At 36.2% G+C, this 21,141-nt stretch overlaps 1 protein-coding gene across 1 annotated transcript; it reads left to right on the top strand.

Moving 5' to 3' along the window:
• Positions 1-279: 279 nt before the first annotated feature.
• NAP1L3 (nucleosome assembly protein 1 like 3) lies at positions 280-2,520 on the top strand (the record flags this gene model as incomplete). The annotated part of the gene is made up of 1 exon (XM_080795793.1): positions 280-2,520. The coding sequence occupies one exon, from the start codon at positions 280-282 to the stop codon at positions 1,675-1,677; it is 1,398 nt and encodes a 465-aa protein (XP_080651919.1). The 3' UTR covers positions 1,678-2,520.
• Positions 2,521-21,141: the final 18,621 nt, after the last annotated feature.

The following is a 21,141-nucleotide window of genomic DNA, read 5'->3' as shown; positions in this document are numbered from 1 at the left end:
CACTCGTAGGTTGGCCGCAGGTACAGTGAGAGGCCCTGCCGCCGCCAATCTCGCCCAGGCCTCCATTGCCGCTTCCACCTCTGCGCGATCGTGGCAGCCCAGCCCAGCCCAACCCAGCCCAACCCAGCCCCGCCCTGCGCTACTGCTATCTTCGCCGCTGCAACCTCCTCAGCCCCCGCCTCCGCCACTACCCAAGCATCCGTGAGTCATTTTCTGCCCATCTCCGAGCGCGCGGTCTCAGTGGTAGTCACCATATTAAGAGGTTTCCAGGATTGCAAAATGGCAGAAGCGGATCTTAACATAGTCTCAGAACCAGTCGCCCAAGGGGTTGCTGAAGAGAAGATGGCTAGCTCGTCTAGTGATTCTGGAGAAGAATCTGACAGCAGTAGCTCTAGCAGCAGCACTAGTTGCAGCAGCCGCAGCAGTAGCCGCAGCCGTTTATATAGAAAGAAGAGGGTATCTGAACCTTGCAGGAGAGCACGGCGGACTCCGTTGGGTAAAAGTTTCGTGGATCGGCTGCCTCGGGCAGTTAGAAATCGTGTGCAGGCGCTCAGAAATATTCAAGATGAATGTGACAAGGTAGACATCCTGTTTTTAGAGGCAATTCACGATCTCGAAAGAAAATATGCCGAACTCAATAAGCCTCTGTACGATCGGCGATTTCAAATAATCAATGCAGAATATGAACCCGCAGAAGAAGAATATGAATGGAATTCAGAGGATGAGGCGTTCAGCAGTGATGAGGAGGTGCAGGAAGACATTAGTGAAATGCCTGCCTTAGAGGGTGACGGAGAAGATGATGACCTTAAAGAAAAACCTAAGGTAAACGCTGAAGAAAAAGAGGTTCAAAAAGAAATTCCTGAGGCAAAGGCTGAAGAAAATGCAGAGTCTAAAGATTTTCTGGGGGTAAAGCCTGAAATGAAAGAAGAACCTAAGGCAGAAGATAAAGAAGAGCCTAAAGCAGCTGAGGCTAAGGCAAAGGCTGCTGGAATAGAGGCTCCTAAAAGAATTCCTGAGGTCAGGCCCAGAGAAAGAGCGAATCTTAAAAGAGCTCATAAAGGAAAGCCTAAAAAAGAAGATCCTAAAGGCATTCCTGACTACTGGCTGACTGTTTTAAAGAATGTTGACAAGCTCGGGCCCATGATTCAGAAGTATGATGCCCCTATTTTGAAATTCTTGTCAGATATTAGCCTAAAGTTCTCAAAACCTGGCCAGCCTATAAGCTACACGTTTGAATTTTATTTTCTACCCAATCCATACTTCAGAAATGAGATGCTAACCAAGACATATATAATAAAGTCAAAACCAGACCACAATGATCCCTTCTTCTCTTGGGGATGGGAAATCCAAGATTGCAAAGGCTGTAAGATAGATTGGAAAAGAGGAAAGGATGTTACCGTGACAACCACCCAGAGTCGCACAACGGCAACTGGAGAAATTGAAATTCAGCCAAGAGTAGTTCCTAATGCATCATTCTTCAATTTCTTTAGCCCTCCTGAGATTCCTAAGATTGGAAAGCTGGAACCACGAGAAGATGCTATCCTGGGTGAGGACTTTGAAATTGGTCAAATTTTACATGATAACGTCATCCTGAAATCAATCTATTACTATACAGGAGAAGTCAAAGGTAACTATGATGATGGTAAAGGTTATGGAAACAGAAAATATCGAAAATAAAAAAAGAGGCTGCCTGAAAGAATTTTCAAGCCTCTCAAAACTTCAAGCAGCAGTGAAGCAGGTTTATATAGCCTCAGGCAAGATAGGAGGACTGCTGTATAACCTCAACACTAGCATTCCTTACAGTCTTGTGTTTTCATATTTTCTTGGTAGTCTAAAAAATTGTCTTACAGTGTCCAAGTATCAGTATCTAGCCTGTTGCGGTGTAATATTCTTCAAAATATGTGAATGCTGTCAGTTATCTAAAGCATGCTCCTTTGGTGCTATAGAGTTTTGTTTTTGCAAAGTCCTTTAGTTATGTTCCTATTAGAATGTAGCTGTGAAAATTGTCATGTCAATTGAGACAAATATTTGCTTGAAAAAAAAAGAGTTCCTGAAATACCAATGCAAGTGTTTTTGGTTTTTTTCCAGCCCAGAAAACTAAACGTTTAAATCTGCTTGCACTAGCTGTGCCTTCATTACTTTGCTATAGATATACAGTACTTACATTAACTAGAACAGCTAAACCATGAAATTTGACTGCTCGAAAAAAGATTAGCATAAATTTAAGAATGTCCATCAAGACCATATATGATATTATGGCGTTTATTTGTGTGACATAGTGGTCTATAAATTAATAATAACAAAGTTATTGTTTACCACTGAAGGGTTAATATGACAGTATTTTTTAAAAGTTTCCTCATCTTATACTGTGTAATTGTAAACTAAAGTTACTAACCACATTTTCTTTGTAATATGTTGTATTTTGTCTTTCACTGAGATGATCACCTTATATCATTTGATATTTTTTTCATGTTCTATTGCATCCTAAAATAAATGTCAAATAAAGTGTATCATACTATAAAAATCTAACATTTTTTCCTAATTATAAAAAATGTGGATCTTCTAAAAAAAGTAGAAAATACTGAAGAAAAGGAAATTTAAAAAGGATATATAACTATTATTAACATTCTGATATGTTTCCCAGATCTTTGCTCTTCTTTGCATAATACATATTTGAGTGATTGGAGAGAAAGAGAACAGGGGAGGAAGGCTAAGGGAGAGGAGAAGGGGGGAGAGAGGGGGAGGTAAAAGAAGGAAAAAAGGAGAGGAGGAAGGTGAGAAGGAGGATGGAAGGAGAGTGGGTGGGAAGGAGGGGGAAGGGAAAGAGTAGGGGAGGAAAGGAAAGGGTAGGAGGGGAAGGAGGGTGGGGAGTGGAAGGGATAGGAGGGAGTGGGGATAGGCAGAAGGGGGAAGAGGGAAAGGACATCTGTATAAGCTGTTGCTTTCACTTCCAAGAGTAGAATGGGTAAATGACATACACCCCCAGATGTGTTTGTTTTTTTTTTTTTTTAATAGATGGCAACAGACTTTCACCTCTTCAGACCTTGCAGCTGGTTACAGGGTAATGAGATCCTGAGATTTGGGGGTTGAGGCTCCTTAAAACTCAGCTTACCAGAGAGTTTTGCACAGGGCAGAAAGGCACATGCACAACAAATAGTAAAATAGGTTTTTTTAATATAATTTTATTTTTTTTCAGTGTTCCAAAATTCATTGTTTATGCACCACACCCAGTGCTCCATGCAATATGTGCCCTCCTTAATACCCACCTCCAGGCTCACCCAACCCCCACACCTCTCCCCTCCAAAACCCTCAGTTTGTTTCTCAGAGTCCACAGTCTCTTATTGTTTGTGGGAATAAAGTAGTATTTTATTTCACATTTGCTGTTTCCCTGTCCATGTATATTTTCCTTCAAAACCCGAAGGAAAGAGCTGTGACAGGAGGATTTGGGGAATTCTGGGTCTCTAGGTATAAAATTACCTGAAAATCTTTCCAAATCCCATCATATAGTTTAATACCTTGCTTTTATCCCTGTTTAACATTAGCCTAGCCTCATATCTATAAATGTGGAAAAATTACAATCCATGACACTGTATTTAACCAATCATATATGTTTAGATATTTAGGTTGTTAGGATTTTTACAAAATCAGGAAGCAAATTAATTGCTTTTAGCAACACCACTGCAATTTTGAGAGTGCCTTTCTTTTAGTTCTGAGATATCTGTATCCATCAAGAAAGGGTATGGTAACAGATTTACTTATATACCAGGGCCAAAGTGAAGACTATAATAAATATGATGTACCTGGATCTCTGCTGCAGAGTTTCCCAAATTGGACGTATATTGTGCTTGCCAGACAACACAGTAGAGCCCTTAAAACTTCTACGTGGAATGTAAAACCTTTATCGCATCTTAGAACACTTACTGAAGTATTTAGACCCTTCCCACTCTATTTTCCAATATTAAAGGAACGCATCTCAGCGGAAATGTAGAATATAAAAATCATTCAGAAATATGCTGCAGGAAGATAACCTGTTTGTTGATTGGTGTACTTCCTCCCAGTGTGTCTCTTAATGAGGTTTTATCACAACTCTTGGCTCAGATCTAGAGGTTAATTCAAGTTGGGCAGATGTAAAGTGAAGTGAAAAGGCAGCTTATCGGTATTTTTACCTTTACTGTTTAGGGCACAGGTGGCAGGGTAAGGGAGGGGCAGGGTAGGAGCCAAAGATGTTTACATCAGTAAGGCTAGAATTCCGGAAATGTAAGCTGTCTGTGGTTGGTGCTTCTACCACCCTGGCTAGTGAAACTGGCTAGAGCAGAGTAATCTTTGGGTTTGCACATTCGCTGGGCTACCGATTTGTCCATCATACTTATCCAGCCAATGACTAATGCCAGAAGGAGGAGCTGACTGGGCTTGAAACTCAGGAGCAGAGTGCAGAGGCAGAATAGCTTTTACTCAGTCTTCTACGACTTCTTTCCGGCGCGCTGTTTTCCTTTTCCTGTGATTCGAGGAGGAAACAAGCTACCTCCTTCCCTGCTCCCAACCGGACCAAGGAGGACTCCTCCTCCCCTTTCCCATCCCTTTCTCCTCCTGACTGACCAAGCAACTGTAAGGACTGCCGAAGAGGTAATGGAAGAAACTCTCCATCTAAGTGGACAAAGTGACTGTACTGTTAATCAAAATGATGCAAATTACCCCTTATGTCTGAGTCCAGCGATACTGGTGCCCCACCTCCCTAAAAAAAAAAACTTAAGGGGCCACGCGATAAGTTAGAAGCCAAATTTAAAAAGGAATTGCAAAAAGAATAAATGAAACAAGATGGGATCGGGAGGGAGACAAACCGTAAGAAACTCTTAATCTCACAAAACAAACAGGGTTTTTGGGGGGTGTTCGGTAGAGGGTGGTGGGGTTATGGACATTGGGGAGGGTATTGCTATGGTGAGTGCTATGAAGTGTAAACCTGGCGATTCACAGACCTGTACCCCTGGGGCTAATAATACATTATATGTTTATAAAGTAATTTTTAAAAAATTTAAAAAAAAAGGAATTGCAGCCTCTTGAAAAAAAAGTATAAATGCTCACTTGATGAGGTAGGCGTTTGTGCCCACCAGCACATGTATTAATTAGGACAACGGGCCGTGTAATAATTTCAATACACTTATGGATTACTTCAAATGTTGTTTTTGTGCTTTTTGTAGAGTACATTTTTTTAAATTAAAGTGAAATATTTAAGTATTAAATACATAGCATTTAGAAGTATACTTTTCTTCAAGAGATGCGGAACATAAATTTTCTAGAGGATCTTTGCTTATTTCTATGTAGTTTAGTCCTTATGATTTGTGTGTGTGTGTGTGTGTGTGTGTGTGTGTGTGTGTGTGATACAGCTTTTAGAGAGTGGGAAAATTATTAGAACTCTTCACTGAAGCAAATATTTGCTTGCAGCAAAAAAAAAAAAAAAAAAAAAAAAAAGTACTTGGGGAGCCAATCCAAGTGTATGTTTTGCCTCCAGCTCACAAGTAGGAGAGTTTAAGTCAGCTTGCTCCAGGTGTGCCTTCATTATTGTGCTGTAAAAATGTGATTTGTTGTGAGATAGTACCTTACAAAATTTTATCACTTGAATAAAGTAGCATAGAGTTAAGAACTTTCAAGAACACATTAATATCAATTCTCCTAGATGACTTTTTAAAATTTTTGTGTGACACATAGATTTATAAAGAAAAAATAAGCATAATGAAGTTGTTTTTCCTTTGTAGTGCTGATAAAAGCTAGAGTTTGTAAGTGTTTCATTCACCTGTATTCATGAGTTATGTAAGTTAAGGTAATGGAGTATATTTTATTTCCACTATGCTTCATTGAGAGTTGTCACTTGATCTCTGTTGTATTACATCTTCTGATTATGAAATATGTTCATTACAGAAAGTTTAGAAAGTATACTGAAAAACATAAAAATTATTTTAAACAATTCGGCCTTCAAAGACAACCACACTTTACATGAAGATATCTATAGCTTTATTATTATAACTACTATCTCTATCACTTTTCATTTAACATATTTTTAAACATATTTTTTAACATATATAAAGTGTTTTAACATATATAAAGTGGATATGCCATAATTTATTGCATCAGCTTCTTATCATGGGCATTTAGGTTAGGAACATCTTTTTCTAATTGGTTAGTAATTGTAAACACTGTCTTTGAATTAAGGAAAAATGTTGCATATGTTGAAACATTTTCTCTTTTGATTTTATTCCTTTATTCCCTGCAGAAGAGTTTTAATGTTAATATAGTCACATTGATCCTTTCTTCCCCTATAATAGATTTTGGGTATTTGGCTTAGAAAGACCTTTACACATCAAGATCTTTTCTTTAATTGCCCATGTTTTCTTACAGTACTTTTATAATTTCATTTAATGCCTTAATCCTTCTGGAATAATTCTGATATAAAGATAGAGATAGATGTACCACATTTTTTTCTCTCTATACAACTCACTAGTTTTTTCAGTAACATTTAATGAATATTAAATATCCAATGTAATTACTTGCCACCTCTATAATATAATCTATCACTTCATGTGTTTGGGCCTACTCCTGGTCTGTTCTGTTCAAAATAGTTATTCTTGTGCCAGTATAAATCTTTTCAAACAAATCTCTGATATACATTTTATTTTCTGGTAAGAAAAGTTCCTTAAAAAACTTGTTCTTCAGTTTATTTTTTAGATATTTTCGCCTATTTATTTTTCCAGATGAGCTGCAGTATTGCTTTTTTTTTTCAGGTTCCTTCCTTAAAGCCTATGGATATTTTGATGGGAGTTTGTTTGAATTTATAGATAAATTTACAGAGAATCAATAATTATATATTATTCAGTCTTTTATCCAATGACAAGCTGTGTCTTCCCATTTAATCAAGTCTTTCTTATATCCTTCAGTAAAATTTTAAAGTTTACCTATTAAAATAGACTTCAAAAATATTCAGAACTTGTTCTTTACTTTCTTCTTCCTTAGTCTGCCTTTTGTTTATGCTGTTTTGCTTCTTATTTTTAAATCATCTATACCTTGGTGTTATCCCTTTCTTTCAGTTTTGAATTAGGGCAGGGTGATGTGGAAGGGTGATGTGTGAAGAGGTAGGAAGAAATGAGCTTGAGCATCTCAGAAGCTTCAATTCATGTTTGTCTCATATCATTCTTTCTCTAAATTACTATATCTTCTGCCTGAGGCCATTTCTCTCAATTTATGTTGTTCTCTCCATTGTCAGCTTTGGGATGAACAGTAGGTCAGCATGACTCAGTGAAATGTCTTGAGTTAGAGGTGTTCTGTGGTGATGTAGTGGTTAATTTCTGTTCAACTGACTGGCCAGCATCTGTAGTTGCTTGTTGCTTATCTTTCTTAAATTGAAGCAATTGCCAGAAAATAAAGATGATATGCTGGTACACTTTTCTTCTTTACTTCAGCTCCCTTTTGTTCTGCGTTATGGAGCTTTTCCAAAAAGGGTCACTTTTTGCTGTTTTCACTATCTGCCACAGGCCTAAATTCAGGGCTTGAATACTTAAGGGAATCTGCTGCACATTGCCAGAAACGTGTAAAAGCAAGCATTAACTCATGTCTCTGCATTTTTTTTTTTTTTGGTTAAAATTTCATTGAAACTGAAAGATATTCTTTCCAGTGTGTGTCACTTGTGACTGTGGCTGTTTCTTTGAGTTGAAGATAATTTCTGCCTTTATTTTTTATTCAGATGAATCTGTTGCACATGCAGAATTGAGAACCAGAGAGCAATGTAGAGAAGAATCTCTAAGGAGGGCGTATATAATGTTCTCTAAATGTATTGATCTCAGAAAACCTTTTCTGCAGCACAGCTACTAACTCTCCTAATTGAATGGTGTACCTGAAATACCAGTTTGGTGAATTTGGCTTTGGCTAAATATGTAAATTAGCCCATCTTCATTTATTGATAAAAGCATCCCTTGACATTCAAAAAATATTTATTAAAAATTTTTTTTTTCTGGGGCACCTGGGTGGCTCAGTGGGTTAAGCCTCTGCCTTCGGCTCAGGTCATAATCCCAGGGTCTTGGGATCAAGCCCCACATCAGGCTCTCTGCTCAGCAGGGAGCCTGCTTCCCTACCCACCCTCACCCACCCCACCCCTCCGCCTGCCTCTCTGCCGACTTGTGATCTCTGTCTGTCAAATAAATGAATAAAATCTTAAAAAAAAAAACTTTTTTGAGACAATTAAAGAACTCATAGAGAATTGCAAACATAGTACAGAAAGATCCTATGCATCCTACACCCAGCTGTCCCAAATGGTAACACCTTACATGACTATCTGTAATATAATACCCAAACCAGAAAATTAACATTGGTACAATCTACAGACCTCATTCAGATTTCGTCACATTTTACATGCATTCCTGGATATGTGTGTGTGTGTGTGTGTGTGTGTGTGTGTGTGTGTGTGTAGTTCTGTGTAGTTTTATCACGTGTACAGATTCAGGGAACAACCCTGTAATCAAGATTCAACTGTTCCGTTATCACGAATTAACTCCCTCACACTAATGTTTTCCCTCTTGTACCTAATGTCTGGAAACCAATAATTTGTTTTCAGTATTGAAATGAAAAACAGATAGTTATGTAAATGAAATTATACAGTATGTAACTTTTCGAGATTGACCTGTTTTCACTCAGCAAAATAACTTTAACATCCATCCAAGCTGTATAAGTATCAATAGGTTGTTCTTGTTACTGCTGAATAGTATTCCAGTGTGTTAATAACTGATCTGTGACTATGCTATAGGGGAATAAAACCAGGTGAAAAGCAAACAGGACTGCCAGTGCCCAGAACCTCCCATAGGGATAAAAGAAGGAATTACGAAATCTTTGTAAAATTTAAAAGTTTAATAGTATCAATAGAAAATGCTTGTGTGATGCTTACTATACACCAGTAAAATATAAATTATTATTTATGTAATTCTTGCTACAGTCTTAAATAGGTACAATTATTATCTATATTTAACAAATGGAGAAACTGAGGTACAAAGAGGTTAAGTAACTTGTTGAAGCTGACATAAATGATAAGTGCTAAAGCCAGGTTTTAAACTTGGCTATCTGCCTTGAGTCCATGTTCTTAACTGCTCTGCTACACCACTCTCTACCATGTTATACCACATAGAAAAACACCTTCCTTGTCCATTCTCAGGACTAGACAAGGGCCCAAGGGAAGCAGTAGAGAAAAAATAAATATAACCTGGAGGCAAACAGGTTGTCCATATATAGAGGAAAACTAAGAATTTTGTCTTATCTAACTTGTAGCTCATGTCTGAGTAACTTTGTCAAGGTTATAGCTTAATTAGACCACTGAGTAGGGTTTAGGCCCTGGGTTATATCCATCATATTCAGGGGTATGATGAGAACTGGCTTAGTAAATTTATATTTTAATTAAATGCAGGATGATTTATTACTATTAGAGGTTTCTTTTACCTTTCCAACTCCTTATATACTTATCATTCCCTGTCTGTTTTCCTGTAGTCAGCAGCAATAAAGAGCCTTTTAAGCTAGTAGATGTAAGAAGCAAAAGAAGCTGAAAAGTGATTTACTCTTCAGCATCCTTGACCAGAACCCAAAGGGACATGTATAGGATTTGGGCATTGTAGTGGGTGAAAGCAGAAATTTGAAGTCTGTAGTACGCCTGGTTTTGACTCCCACTTTTGTCACTTATTGATTCTGTGATTTTTTTCCTACTCATTTAGCATTTATTTACTCTATTGTTTTGGAAATATATTATTATTTTTTATTAACATATAACGTATTATTTGCTTCAGGGGTACAGGTCTGTGAATCATCAGTCTTACCCAATTCACAGCACTCACTATAGCACATACCCTCCCTAATGTCCATAATCCAGCCACCCTACCCCCCTACCCCCGCCAACCCCCAGCAACACTCAGTTTGTTTCCTGAGATTAAGAGTCTCTTATGAGGGTGCCTGGGTGGCTCAGTAGGTTAAGCCTCTGTCTTCAGCTCTGGTCATGATCTCAGGGTCCTGGAATCTAGGCTCGCATCACGCTCTCTGCTCAGCAGGCAGCCTGTTTCCCCCTCTCTCTCTCTGCCTCTCTGCCTGCTTGTGATCACTCTCTGTGTCAGATAAATAAAATCTTAAAAAAAAAAAAAGAGTCTCTTATGAGCAATGAATTCTGGAACACTGAAATGAAATTTAAAAAATAAAATTAAAAAAAAGAGTCTCTTATGATTTGTCTCCCTCTTATGTGAGTTGCTCAACCCCTCTATTTTTGTTTTTCATGTCTATAAACTGGGACTTATCTTCCTACTTCATAGAATTATTGTAAGGCTTACATGAGATATTCTTTATAAAATACTTAACATACTTATTGGCATGCAGTAACCAGTCAAATAATTATTATTGTTATTGCTATAATTAGGCTAAGTGAGTTTTAGTTGGAATTCCAGGTAAAATATCATGATATTAAACATTTTATAATCAGTATTCACTCATCCAGGTGTGTCCATCTTCAAGGAAAAAAATCATTTTCATGGATTTCATGTAACTGTTCCTGTTCTTTCTTGGATTTTTCTTCCCTAAATCAGTTCCTGGTAAACATGTACTGCCTGCATCTTTACTGTATCTTCAGTCTTTTAAGATCTTTTTGAATTTTTATCCATTTCTTTGGATCCAATACTCTACTCAGTGTGTTTCCTTACCAAAAGCCTATGACATAAACTCTTTCTTTAGTGTTGTTGAATACAACTGGATGATTTCCAGACCCCAGTTGCCCACTTCTATGTAAAATAAGGATTTACAAACTATTTCCAGAATGTTTTCTATACATCCTCTTCCAATTTTGCCTTGGTTTCTAAAAATGATTTTTTGGTCAGGAAGTTTTTAAGAATTGCTTGCAAAAGTTTAAAGAAACACAAGAGGTGAGAAGTGAAAGGCAATGAACAGCATATTACTTAAAAAATTTGCACCATACCCCATAAAAATGAAATTTGAGGAAAGTAAAAAATATTTAATGTAATATTTTCCTTTAATTATAACCACTAATTACAAATTCAGGTAAAATACCATGATGTTAGAGCTGCTGAAATTGGTATTAACTTATACCAGCCTGTCTTGCTTTAAGGGAAAAAAAAGTCTCTTTAAATCCCCTCAAAGAGGATTATGGGAATAAGATTCATTACTTATAATTATTTAAGTAGAATTCAAATTTTAATAGAATTCTTCAGTTTTTGGATTGAAAAACAAAACAAGGAAAAGCACCAGGACAAAGAAGTCACTTAAAATCTTTTTTTGTTATTATTTTTGGCTGGGTTCATGATGCAAGGAAAACAGTTCAACAAATGTAATATACTTTTAAATATTGGAAGAATTGGATTTTCACAGCCTATTTACCATGTTAGCAGGTTGCCAATTGTTCAAAATTCCTTTAAGCCAAGCCTGCAGCTGTATTTAACTAGGCTGATGGGTTAGAGAAAGAACATAGCTATTTTAAAAAATCTGTATAGATAGGGGCGCCTGGGTGGCTCAGTGGATTAAAGCCGCTGCCTTTGGCTCAGGTCGTGATCCCAGCGTCCTGGGATAGAGCCCTGCATTGGGCTCTCTGCTCAGCAGGGAGCCTGCTTCCTGCTTCCTCCCTTCTCTCTCTGCCTGCCTCTCTGCCTACTTGTGATCTGTCTGTCAAGTAAATAAATAAAATCTTAAAAAAAAAATCTGTATAGATGACGGGGCTTTAGGAAAATGAATCCTGACATTTTGCAATTGAATCTGTACTAAAGCAAGAATCCCTAAGCAGCGAAATCCCTAGTTGATTTTCTAGACAACAGTTTTAGAAATAAGTTAGGTCTCTTCAAATGGGTTTAGGTTTGTTTAGCTTGCGTTATTAAATATTCTCACAGGTACAATAGTGGGGGGAAAAAAAAAGCTTTACGAAACCCAACAAAATAAATGCTATACTTTAAACCACATGTTTGAAGAAGTATCATCTCAGTAGTTTGATTTTCATTTTAAGATATTTTCATGAGGAAATAAGAGATCACAAATGGTACTGGCATGCCTCAATTACCACAATATTTATATGTGAAATGAGAATGTTTAGTTGTTTTATTTGATGCAGAAACTTACTTGATATTAAATATGGCTTAGATCTCTATATTTTCTTAATATTTTCAGTAAATAAAAAGTGTTTGCATATAGTAAAGTACAGTTGAGTCAAAGTTTTGTTACTCAGGCTAGATTGACAAATCTCCATCCACCAAAATGTATTATGTGATATTTTTTAAAATACCAGAATTTGTTGATGTTTAAGATGCTTTAGTTGGGCTGTCTTCTCTATCCAGCAACCTGCTTTGTGAAAGTTGTCCTATGGACACTTTGTATCTAAGGAAAGGTAGAAGAGAGAATACTGAGTGACATTTCTCTCTAATTTTAGGATCTATCTTGATATTCTCTATTTAAAGCCATACTAACACCATTTATAAGACAATATATATATAAGATAAATGAACAAACTGAGGAGAAAACTACTTGTAGAAAAGCTAAATAGGTAAATCAGAAAAAAATATTTGTGTATGTATATTAGTCTTTTGGCTAATAAATATGAAAAACCTCACATGCACTAATAAAAAAGATGGCAATTAAAATAACAATGAGATACTGCTGTTTACCTGTCTTGTTGATAAAATTAAAATTTTAAAGTTCCCATCAGTGTTCCACAGCATGAAGAAAATTCCATGTCACATGCACAAGTGAAATGGTTAATGCATATTTTCTGGAGTATTATTTGGCAGTACTTAATAAAAATGTGAAAAATGTGTCTACTTCTTGACCCAACAAATCTTCAAGAAATTTATATTAACTTGAAAATAATCATAAACCAATTATAAGAATGTTCTTTTCAGTGTTGTTTATAATACTAAAATCTCAAAAACAAGTTAAATATCTAAAAAGAGGGGATTTGATTTATGTTTTTATTTGTTCCTATAGTTGAATAATATAAACTATTTAAGGTAATAATGTAGATCTATATTGACATTGAAAGATAGCTAAGGTAAATTGTTTAATGAAAATGGTCTCAAAAATATGGAAATGTGGGGTGCCTGGGTGGCTCAGTGGGTTAGGCCACTGCCTTCGGCTCAGGTCATGATCTCAGGGTCATGGGATCAAGCCCCGCATTGGGCTCTCTGCTCAGCAGGGAGCCTGCTTTCCCCCTCTCTCTGCCTGTCTCTCTGTCTACTTGTGATCTCTCTCCCTCTGTCAAATAAATAAATACAATCTTTTTAAAAATATGGAAATGTATGCATACATATGCAAATTATATGTAGTACACAAAAATGTTGATACTAATTATCTATATGTAATGGGGTTTTAGGTAATTTATAGTCATGATTTTGGGGATTCTAAATTTTATATAATGACCAGAATTTAACTATTGTGATCAGAAAAAGTATAGTGGGAGGAACAGGGTTATGTTAGAATTATAGGCAATTGTGTGGAACTGTAGAGTCAGAAAACATAAAGAATTATGAAGGTGTTATATAGGCACATATTTGAACTACACAGTATTAGAGACTAATTTTTAAAACAATGTATTAGGGTGCCTGGGTGGCTCAGTTGGTTAAGCCTCTGCCTTCAGCTCAGGTCATGATCCCAGGGTCCTGGGATCAAGCCCCACATCAGGCTCTCTGCTCAGCAGGTAGCCTGCTTCCTCCTCTCTCTCTGCCTGTCTCTCTGCCTACTTGTGATCTGTCTGTCAAATAGATAAATAAAATCTTAAAAAAAATAAAACAATGTATTAAAGTTGATTGTTAAAGGTGATCTACTTTCTCATTTCTTAGATAAGAAATCTTGGGCTCATTGTATCTAAGTACTATCCAAGGTCACACAACAGGTAGTAATAGAAAGTTCACAAATTCATGCTGCTTTCCCTTTCAGTTTTTTGAATAATTAACAATTACTATAAAACTGAGGTTTTTCTAACCTCTTTGACCTTCAATGGTTACTTTTCCCTTTAATACCTAGAAAACCTAATGTCAGCCTTCATTCCCTCAAGGAACTTCAGTAATCTCTGCTAGTTTCCTTTTCCAAGTATTTCTGAGAAAACTAAAGAATGCTTGGTTATATGTTGCAAACCTGTGTCTGCTGGTCACTTGGTGCTTTCTTAGAGCAAGTGCTTCAGAATTTTCCACTGGTCATATTGTGCTGTCTCACAAGCACTTCTCTATGTTGCTGCTACTTACCCAAATCCATGTTACTCTAAAAATTAACACATCACACCAAAAAGAAAACCCCTAAAACACAAGCTGATATCTGACTCCCATGCTTAACAAAATTTTACTGATGATTTGGGAATAGGAGAAGGAAATTATCGGATAGAAAAAGGAAGTTTTAAAAGTAGCTGTCAGAGATAACTATCAGAGATCCATCATCTATGCCCCTGCACAGGGATCTCTTAATGACAGTCCTTCCTGATGCCATATAGGTTATGTCAACTTATTTCCCACTTGGAGAGTCCCCTTGACCCCTTTCTTCTTTACAGGTCACTAGAGTTCTCATTTTTCTTGGGGATTAAAGAAAAAGGAGTCTCTTCCTCTCTTATTGTCAAAGGCCTATTATTTTCCCAATGAGAAAATTGAAAAACTCAGTTCCTTCAAGAGATATTTAACAGTTGTCTCAACTGGTCTAGTCACTATGTTCCAGATAAAACAATTATAATAGCACATTACTTAGTCCAGATTATTCATATATGTGCGGAGTATGTGAATTTCCTTCTGTGAACCAACAAAATAATTTTTAACTGCAGGTCCTGAAGCATCTTTTCAACTGCCTCTCCTTCTCTCTTTCTCTTTGCTTCAGCTTGTCTTTCATTTTTTCTAGTGTTCTACTTTCTAGCTTTGTCTCTTTCACTCCTCTTTCTCTTTTCACATATTTGCTTGCTATTGGCTTCCTGGACAGATGATTAAGTCAATTTTGGCTTTGATATTTCTTTTCTATTACCTTTTGTTGTTGTTGTTGCTAGTTTAGTGCACTGTAGTCTGTAAAGATGAATTGGCAGTCTCAGGAAGATTATTTTTAATTTTAAATTGGGTAAGATAAATTCAGAAATTAACCTAGTTCTAAAAATCCCAGCTGAGAAAATGACTACCCAACAGAGATTACTGTTTTCTTAGAGATACAAAATATATTAACAGCAGCACCCTTGGTGGAAAACAATGCCTGAAAAATTTCAAACATCCCCAGTATAGAGATCAGAATAAATTTTAATGTCAAACATAGTTTATACCTTTTTAGCATTCTTCACTTTAAGAATTCAAGTCTCTTGTTAGTAATCGACAAGATATGTTTTCTGTAGTTGCTAAATCCTTGAGACAAGTCTATAACATTCTATTTTAAATAATACTGAAGTAAAAGGAACCCAGCATTTCTCCTGTTTATTGTCCCTCATTCCCTTCTACAAGATCATAGAGAAAAAAAAATCAAGAACATTTCTCCCTTCTCCAATCCTCAAAATATTTTGTTTTTCTATTCTTTTGAAAATAACAAGTTTATTGAAACACAATACACAAACATTATAATTTACTTTTAGGATATACAATTCAATGGGTTTTAGTATATTTAGAGTTATACAACTACCACTACAACCAACATTTTTATCACTACATAAGGAGATTCTATGCCCACTAACAGTCACTCCTTATTTCCCACAGTTCTCCCTTCCTCCAGTCCTAGGCAACCATTAATCTACTACTATCTAACTCTACAAATTTGCCTATTCTATATGTTTTATATAAATGGAAAAATATAAAATGTGGCCTTTTATGATTGACTCATTTTAATTTGCACATTTCCAATGTCTGTCCATATTGTAGTATGTATCAATACTTCACTCCTTTAAATGGCCAAATAATATTCCATTGTACCGATATACCACTTTGTTTATGTATTCACCCACTAATGATATTTAGGTTGTTTCCACTTTTCAGCTATTACGAATAATGCTACCATGAACATTCATGTGGACATGTTTTCATTTCTTTGGGGCAAATACCAGGAGTAGAATTTCAGGGTCATGTGATAACTGTTTAACCTTTTTAGGAAGTGCCAGACTGTTTTCCAAAGTGGCTGAACCACTTTATATTTCCACCAGCAAAATAGGAAGGCTCCATTGCTTTATATATTTCCCAGTACTTATTATCTCTCTTCCTGATTCTAGCCATTTTAGAGGGTGTGAAATGATATCTCAGTATGGTTTTGATTTGATTTTAATTTTCAATGATATTCTGCCAGATCTAAAAGAGGACATGGAATTACTGATTACTGACTAGCTTTTCAGGATAAAGAAAAAGAAAGAGTAAAAATCTGCTCCATTTTAATAATAATCAACATCAATTATAAACCCAAATATCAATGGTTTTTGTATCCTCCTGCACTTTTAAAAATACTGCCTCACTACTATTTGCAAGGCTAATTAAAAGTTGGGCATAACCAAGAGTCTGCACTATTTTCTTTGCCTCAGCACCATTTGTATTTTTTCCTTAAGTTGAAGGATTTGCTTCTTGGAAATCTGCTTAGACAGAAGGGAGCTGAGTAACATGTCCCTCCTCTTTCTTCTTTTACTTTCTATACATCACTGGTTTGTATTAGTTTTTTCTTGCTGCTGTAACAAATAACTACACATTTAGCAGCTTAAAATAACACAAATTTATTATCTTATATTTCTGTAGGTCAGAAGTCCATTATGGGTCTTGTTAGACTAAAATCAGGGTGTCAGCAGAGCTGGGTTCCCTTCTGGAAGTGCTACAAGAACATCATTTCCTTGCCCATTTAAGTTGTTGGCAGAATGTAGTTACTCATGGTTGTAGGATGACTTCTCCATTTCCTTGGCTGGCTGTCAGCTTACCCAGCTCCTAGAGCCACTCACACATCTTGGTTCATGAACCCCTTCCTTCTTCAAAGCCAGCGAATCCTCTGCCTTCCTTTTCCACTTTTATCTTAATTCTTTTCTAGCTTTATTTACGTATAATTAACAAAATTTTAAAATGTTTGTAGTGTACATTGTGGAAATTTGATATATGTATATATTGTGAAAGGATTCCCACTTTCTAGTAATTAATGTATCAGTTTACCTAACATAATTATTTACTTATTGTTTGGTGAAAACATTTAGGTTTTCTACCCTCTTACCAAATTTCAATTCTATAATACAGTGTTATACTTTTCATTTTTCTTAAAATTTTTTTCCTCTCTTTGTATAGGTCCCCTATTTAAATCTATCTTTTGTTTCTTTATCCACCATCTAGTATTCCATAGGCTTTGTCTATTTTATGTCTTGTGTAAGGATCTGTATTTCTCCCTTAAAAAGTTATTTATTGCATTCTTCCTCTTGGAGAGTGGTACAGCGGAGAATAATTCTTTTAATAAAGAGTTCCCATTTCCATATAGACCTTTAACTTAGGTCCATCACAGAAATTCCTGACTTCCATGCTACTTTAGGGGATGCCCCCCTATCCTTCTCAGTTGCTTAAGTAGTTCTGGGCTATAGGGGAGGGAGGTCAGAGATCTACAATTTTATTGTTTAGTATCCTTCTAATATACAGTGTGAGGACAAGACTCATTCTTACAGGCAATATTTAAGGAGTATTTACCCATTAAACTCTACTGGGTCTACTGCTCAGTTGGTTACTACAAGGAGCTCTGCTTCAGCAATTCTTTATGAGGAGATAGTCAGTGTCAGAGCCTTAATGGCCTTGTAGCTGGAGCCCATTATATTGCTGTTCTATCAATTAACCATTGCATTTTTTCCACATAACCATTTCCTGCCTGCCCTAGGAGTGTTGTGTGAGGATGATTAGTTGTAGCAACCACCACTTTAATGATTTATAACCAGTGTAATTGTTAATTTCATGTGTCAACTTTACTGGGTTATGAGGTGCCCGGATATTTGGTCAAACATTATTGTGGGTGTGCCAGTGAGGGCGTTTTGGGATGAGATTCACATTTGAATTGGTAGACCAAGCAGAGTAGATTGCCCTCTCTAATGTGGGTGGGCCTCACCCAATCAGTTAAAGGATAAGAAGAACAAAAAGGCCAACTGTCTCACAAGTAAAAGGGATCTCTTTCTATCTTACTGCCTTGAAGCTAGGACATTGGTTTTCTCTTGCCTTTGGACTTCAAACCAAAATATGGGCTCTACCTGGGTCTCAAGCCTGTTGGCCTTTGGACTGGAATTATACCATCAGTTCTCCCAGTTCTCAGGTCTTTGGACTTGGACTGAAGCAATGCCATTGGCTCTTCTGGGTCTTCAGCTTGCTGACTGCAGCTTGGGACTTGTCAACCTCTAAACTGTATTATACAATTCCTTATAATAAATCTCTGTGTTGTATATGTGTGTATAATACATATAGACATATACATATATACACAAATATAAAATCTATTGGTTCTATTTCTCTGGAGTACCCTGACTACTACAGCTAGTATACTCATTTTTATACTCATTTTTCTCTACAGTAACTCCTTTCCCCACCTTCACCTTGGGAAAACTTTTTTTTTTTTTTCCCTCTCATAATTCTTTTTTTTTTTTTTTTAAAGATGGGAAGATTTTTTTTTTTTTTTTTTTTTTTTTGACAGAGAGAGATCACAAGTAGGCAGAGAGGCAGGCAGAGAGAGACGAGAAAGCAGGCTTTCCACAGAGGAGAGAGCCCAATGCGGGGCTCGATCCCAGGACCCCGGGATCATGACCCGAGCTGAAGGCAGAGGCTTTAACCCACTGAGCCACCCGGGCGCCTCACCCTCTCATGATTCTAATGCAACCTGTAATGACCCTTCAGATAGAGGCTAATTTCAGTGAGTGGTGGAGGTCTAATATCCCCCACCCTTCTAGGGAAAGTTTTACTTTATATATATTTTAAGTTCTAATCTCTCTACCACTACCTAAGAAGTAGCCCTCCACTCACAATTTATTTTGTATTTTCCAGGCAATTCCAATTGTTAAAACAATAATTGGCCTTTTCTTATGTCTCCTGGCATCACAACTGGAAGTCAACTCTAATTTAGTTGGCAATTTTTCTCACTGAAAAAGGATAACTAAACCCAAAGTTTCATCATTGCAATGATTTCTTCTCTGGCAGTGCCTTTGCTTACACATACGTGTGAGAAAACTGGTTTTGGAGTTCAACAGAACTAAATTCGAGAATAAGATACATGAGGCAGTTTAGTTTAATTTCTTCAAAGTCAGTTTATTTATCAGTGCATAGGGATAATAATAGCATCTACCTCATAAATTTGTACTGAATAAATAAGATATTGTGGGTAACTCCTAGCACAGGGTCTCTGCCACATAGTAAATGATAAGTAAATTCTAACTATAATGAGTACTAACAGTATTATTATTCAATAGACTAAGGAGATCAATGAAATTCTATCCCTTTTCTTCCTAGCTTGTTTCTTTATTTCTAAGATGTATATTTTTAGTGCTATATATGAGACGACTCTGGAAAATCTAGCTGATTTTTCCTGCTCTACAGAGAATACATACACTGATTCATACACTGATACATACTGATTCATACAATACATACTGATACATACACTGTATGCATGTATGCATACTGATACATACACTGTGTGTATGTATGTATCAGTATACATTGTATGATTCATACAGTGATTGTATGATTCATACAATGTATACTGATACATACACTGATTTGAATTAGGTTTTCAGTAAATTAAGTCGATCTCTTAGAACTTGTGATGAAGCTCATTAAAAAACAGGAAGAGTTATTTATGGTGCCAGAAGAAGCAATATTTAAAGTGCACACCTAGGAATTTCTGCATGAAAATTCGGGTAAAATATGAGGAAATTACAAATGAAATTTTCCAAGATTGACAACTGTATTATTACCTATCATAAAATAACCTGTCCTTGAGGAGTTTCTAAAGAAAAGGGAAAGTTATTAATGATGTTACACTCCAGTTGTTCAAGTAAATCATTGCTAGCATTTTGACAAAAACTAACATTTATGCATGGATAAGTTTTAATTTTTTTTTCTATATACACACATATGTTCATAATATTGAACAAATCAAAAATAGAACAAATCAAATATAGAAATCAAAATAGAACAAATTTTGGTGTTGATCATAGTTCAGATTTTATTTTTATTTATTTATTTGAGAGAGAGAGAGAGTGAGAGCATGAGCAGGGTGGAGCCATAGAGGGAGAGGAGCCAGATGTGATGCAGGGCTAGATCCCAGAACCCTGGGATCATGACCTGAACCGAAGGCAGATGCTTAATGACTGAGCCACCCAGGAGCCCCTCTGATTATAGTTCATACCTTTTTTACATTCTTTAAAGTGACTCAGACCTGAAGAAGGATTCAAATCTGCTTCTCTAATTATCAGTTATGTCATCTTGAGCAAGGGAATCACTTTTAAAATGAAGGTATATATAGAATTATGGATCATGTCTGTGTGTCCATATTCTTTATATTATTTATTCATGTTTGCAGTTAAATTGTGCATATATACAGAGTAAAATAAGTCATATATTTAAATTGAGTCTACTATGGGCCACTTGTTAGAGAGCAGGGAATTTGCACTTTAGCAAAAAGACCAGAATATCAGGAATTAACAGCTCACCGATCTTCAGACTTTGGGGTTCAAACAGGTTTCCAGTTGTCATTTGGGGGAAAAAAATCCATTTGACTCTAGCAGCCCCAAACTACAATTTTGTCAACTTACAAGAAAATACAGAAATGTCGTGATGAGATTTTCCTCAGGCAAGTAACATACCTGTTGAACAAAACACTTTCATGAATGTTTCACAAGAGATATATTTTCCAATGACTTTTTAAATGATATCTTAAATATATGCATACATTAACATTCACTCTTTGTATTGCAAATTTCTATGGGTTTTGACAAATACATAATGTTATGTATCTACCAATACAATATCATACAAAATAGTTTTGTTCTTTGGTTTCTGATTTTAAATAAGTTATAAACTAATGGCATTCTTTTTTCTTAAAATATTGAGGAACACTGTGGAATCTAATACACAGTGTCTCAGTGTTTTTTGTGGGATGCTCTAGTAGTAACTACTCTAGTAGTTGTAACTACTCTACTCTAGTAGT

Source organism: Martes martes (genome assembly GCF_963455335.1).
Source record: "Martes martes genome assembly, chromosome: X".
Taxonomy (NCBI): Eukaryota; Metazoa; Chordata; class Mammalia; order Carnivora; family Mustelidae; genus Martes; species Martes martes.
The sequence above is the reverse complement of the archived record's forward strand: the minus strand, read 5'-3'. Positions and strand labels throughout refer to the sequence as shown.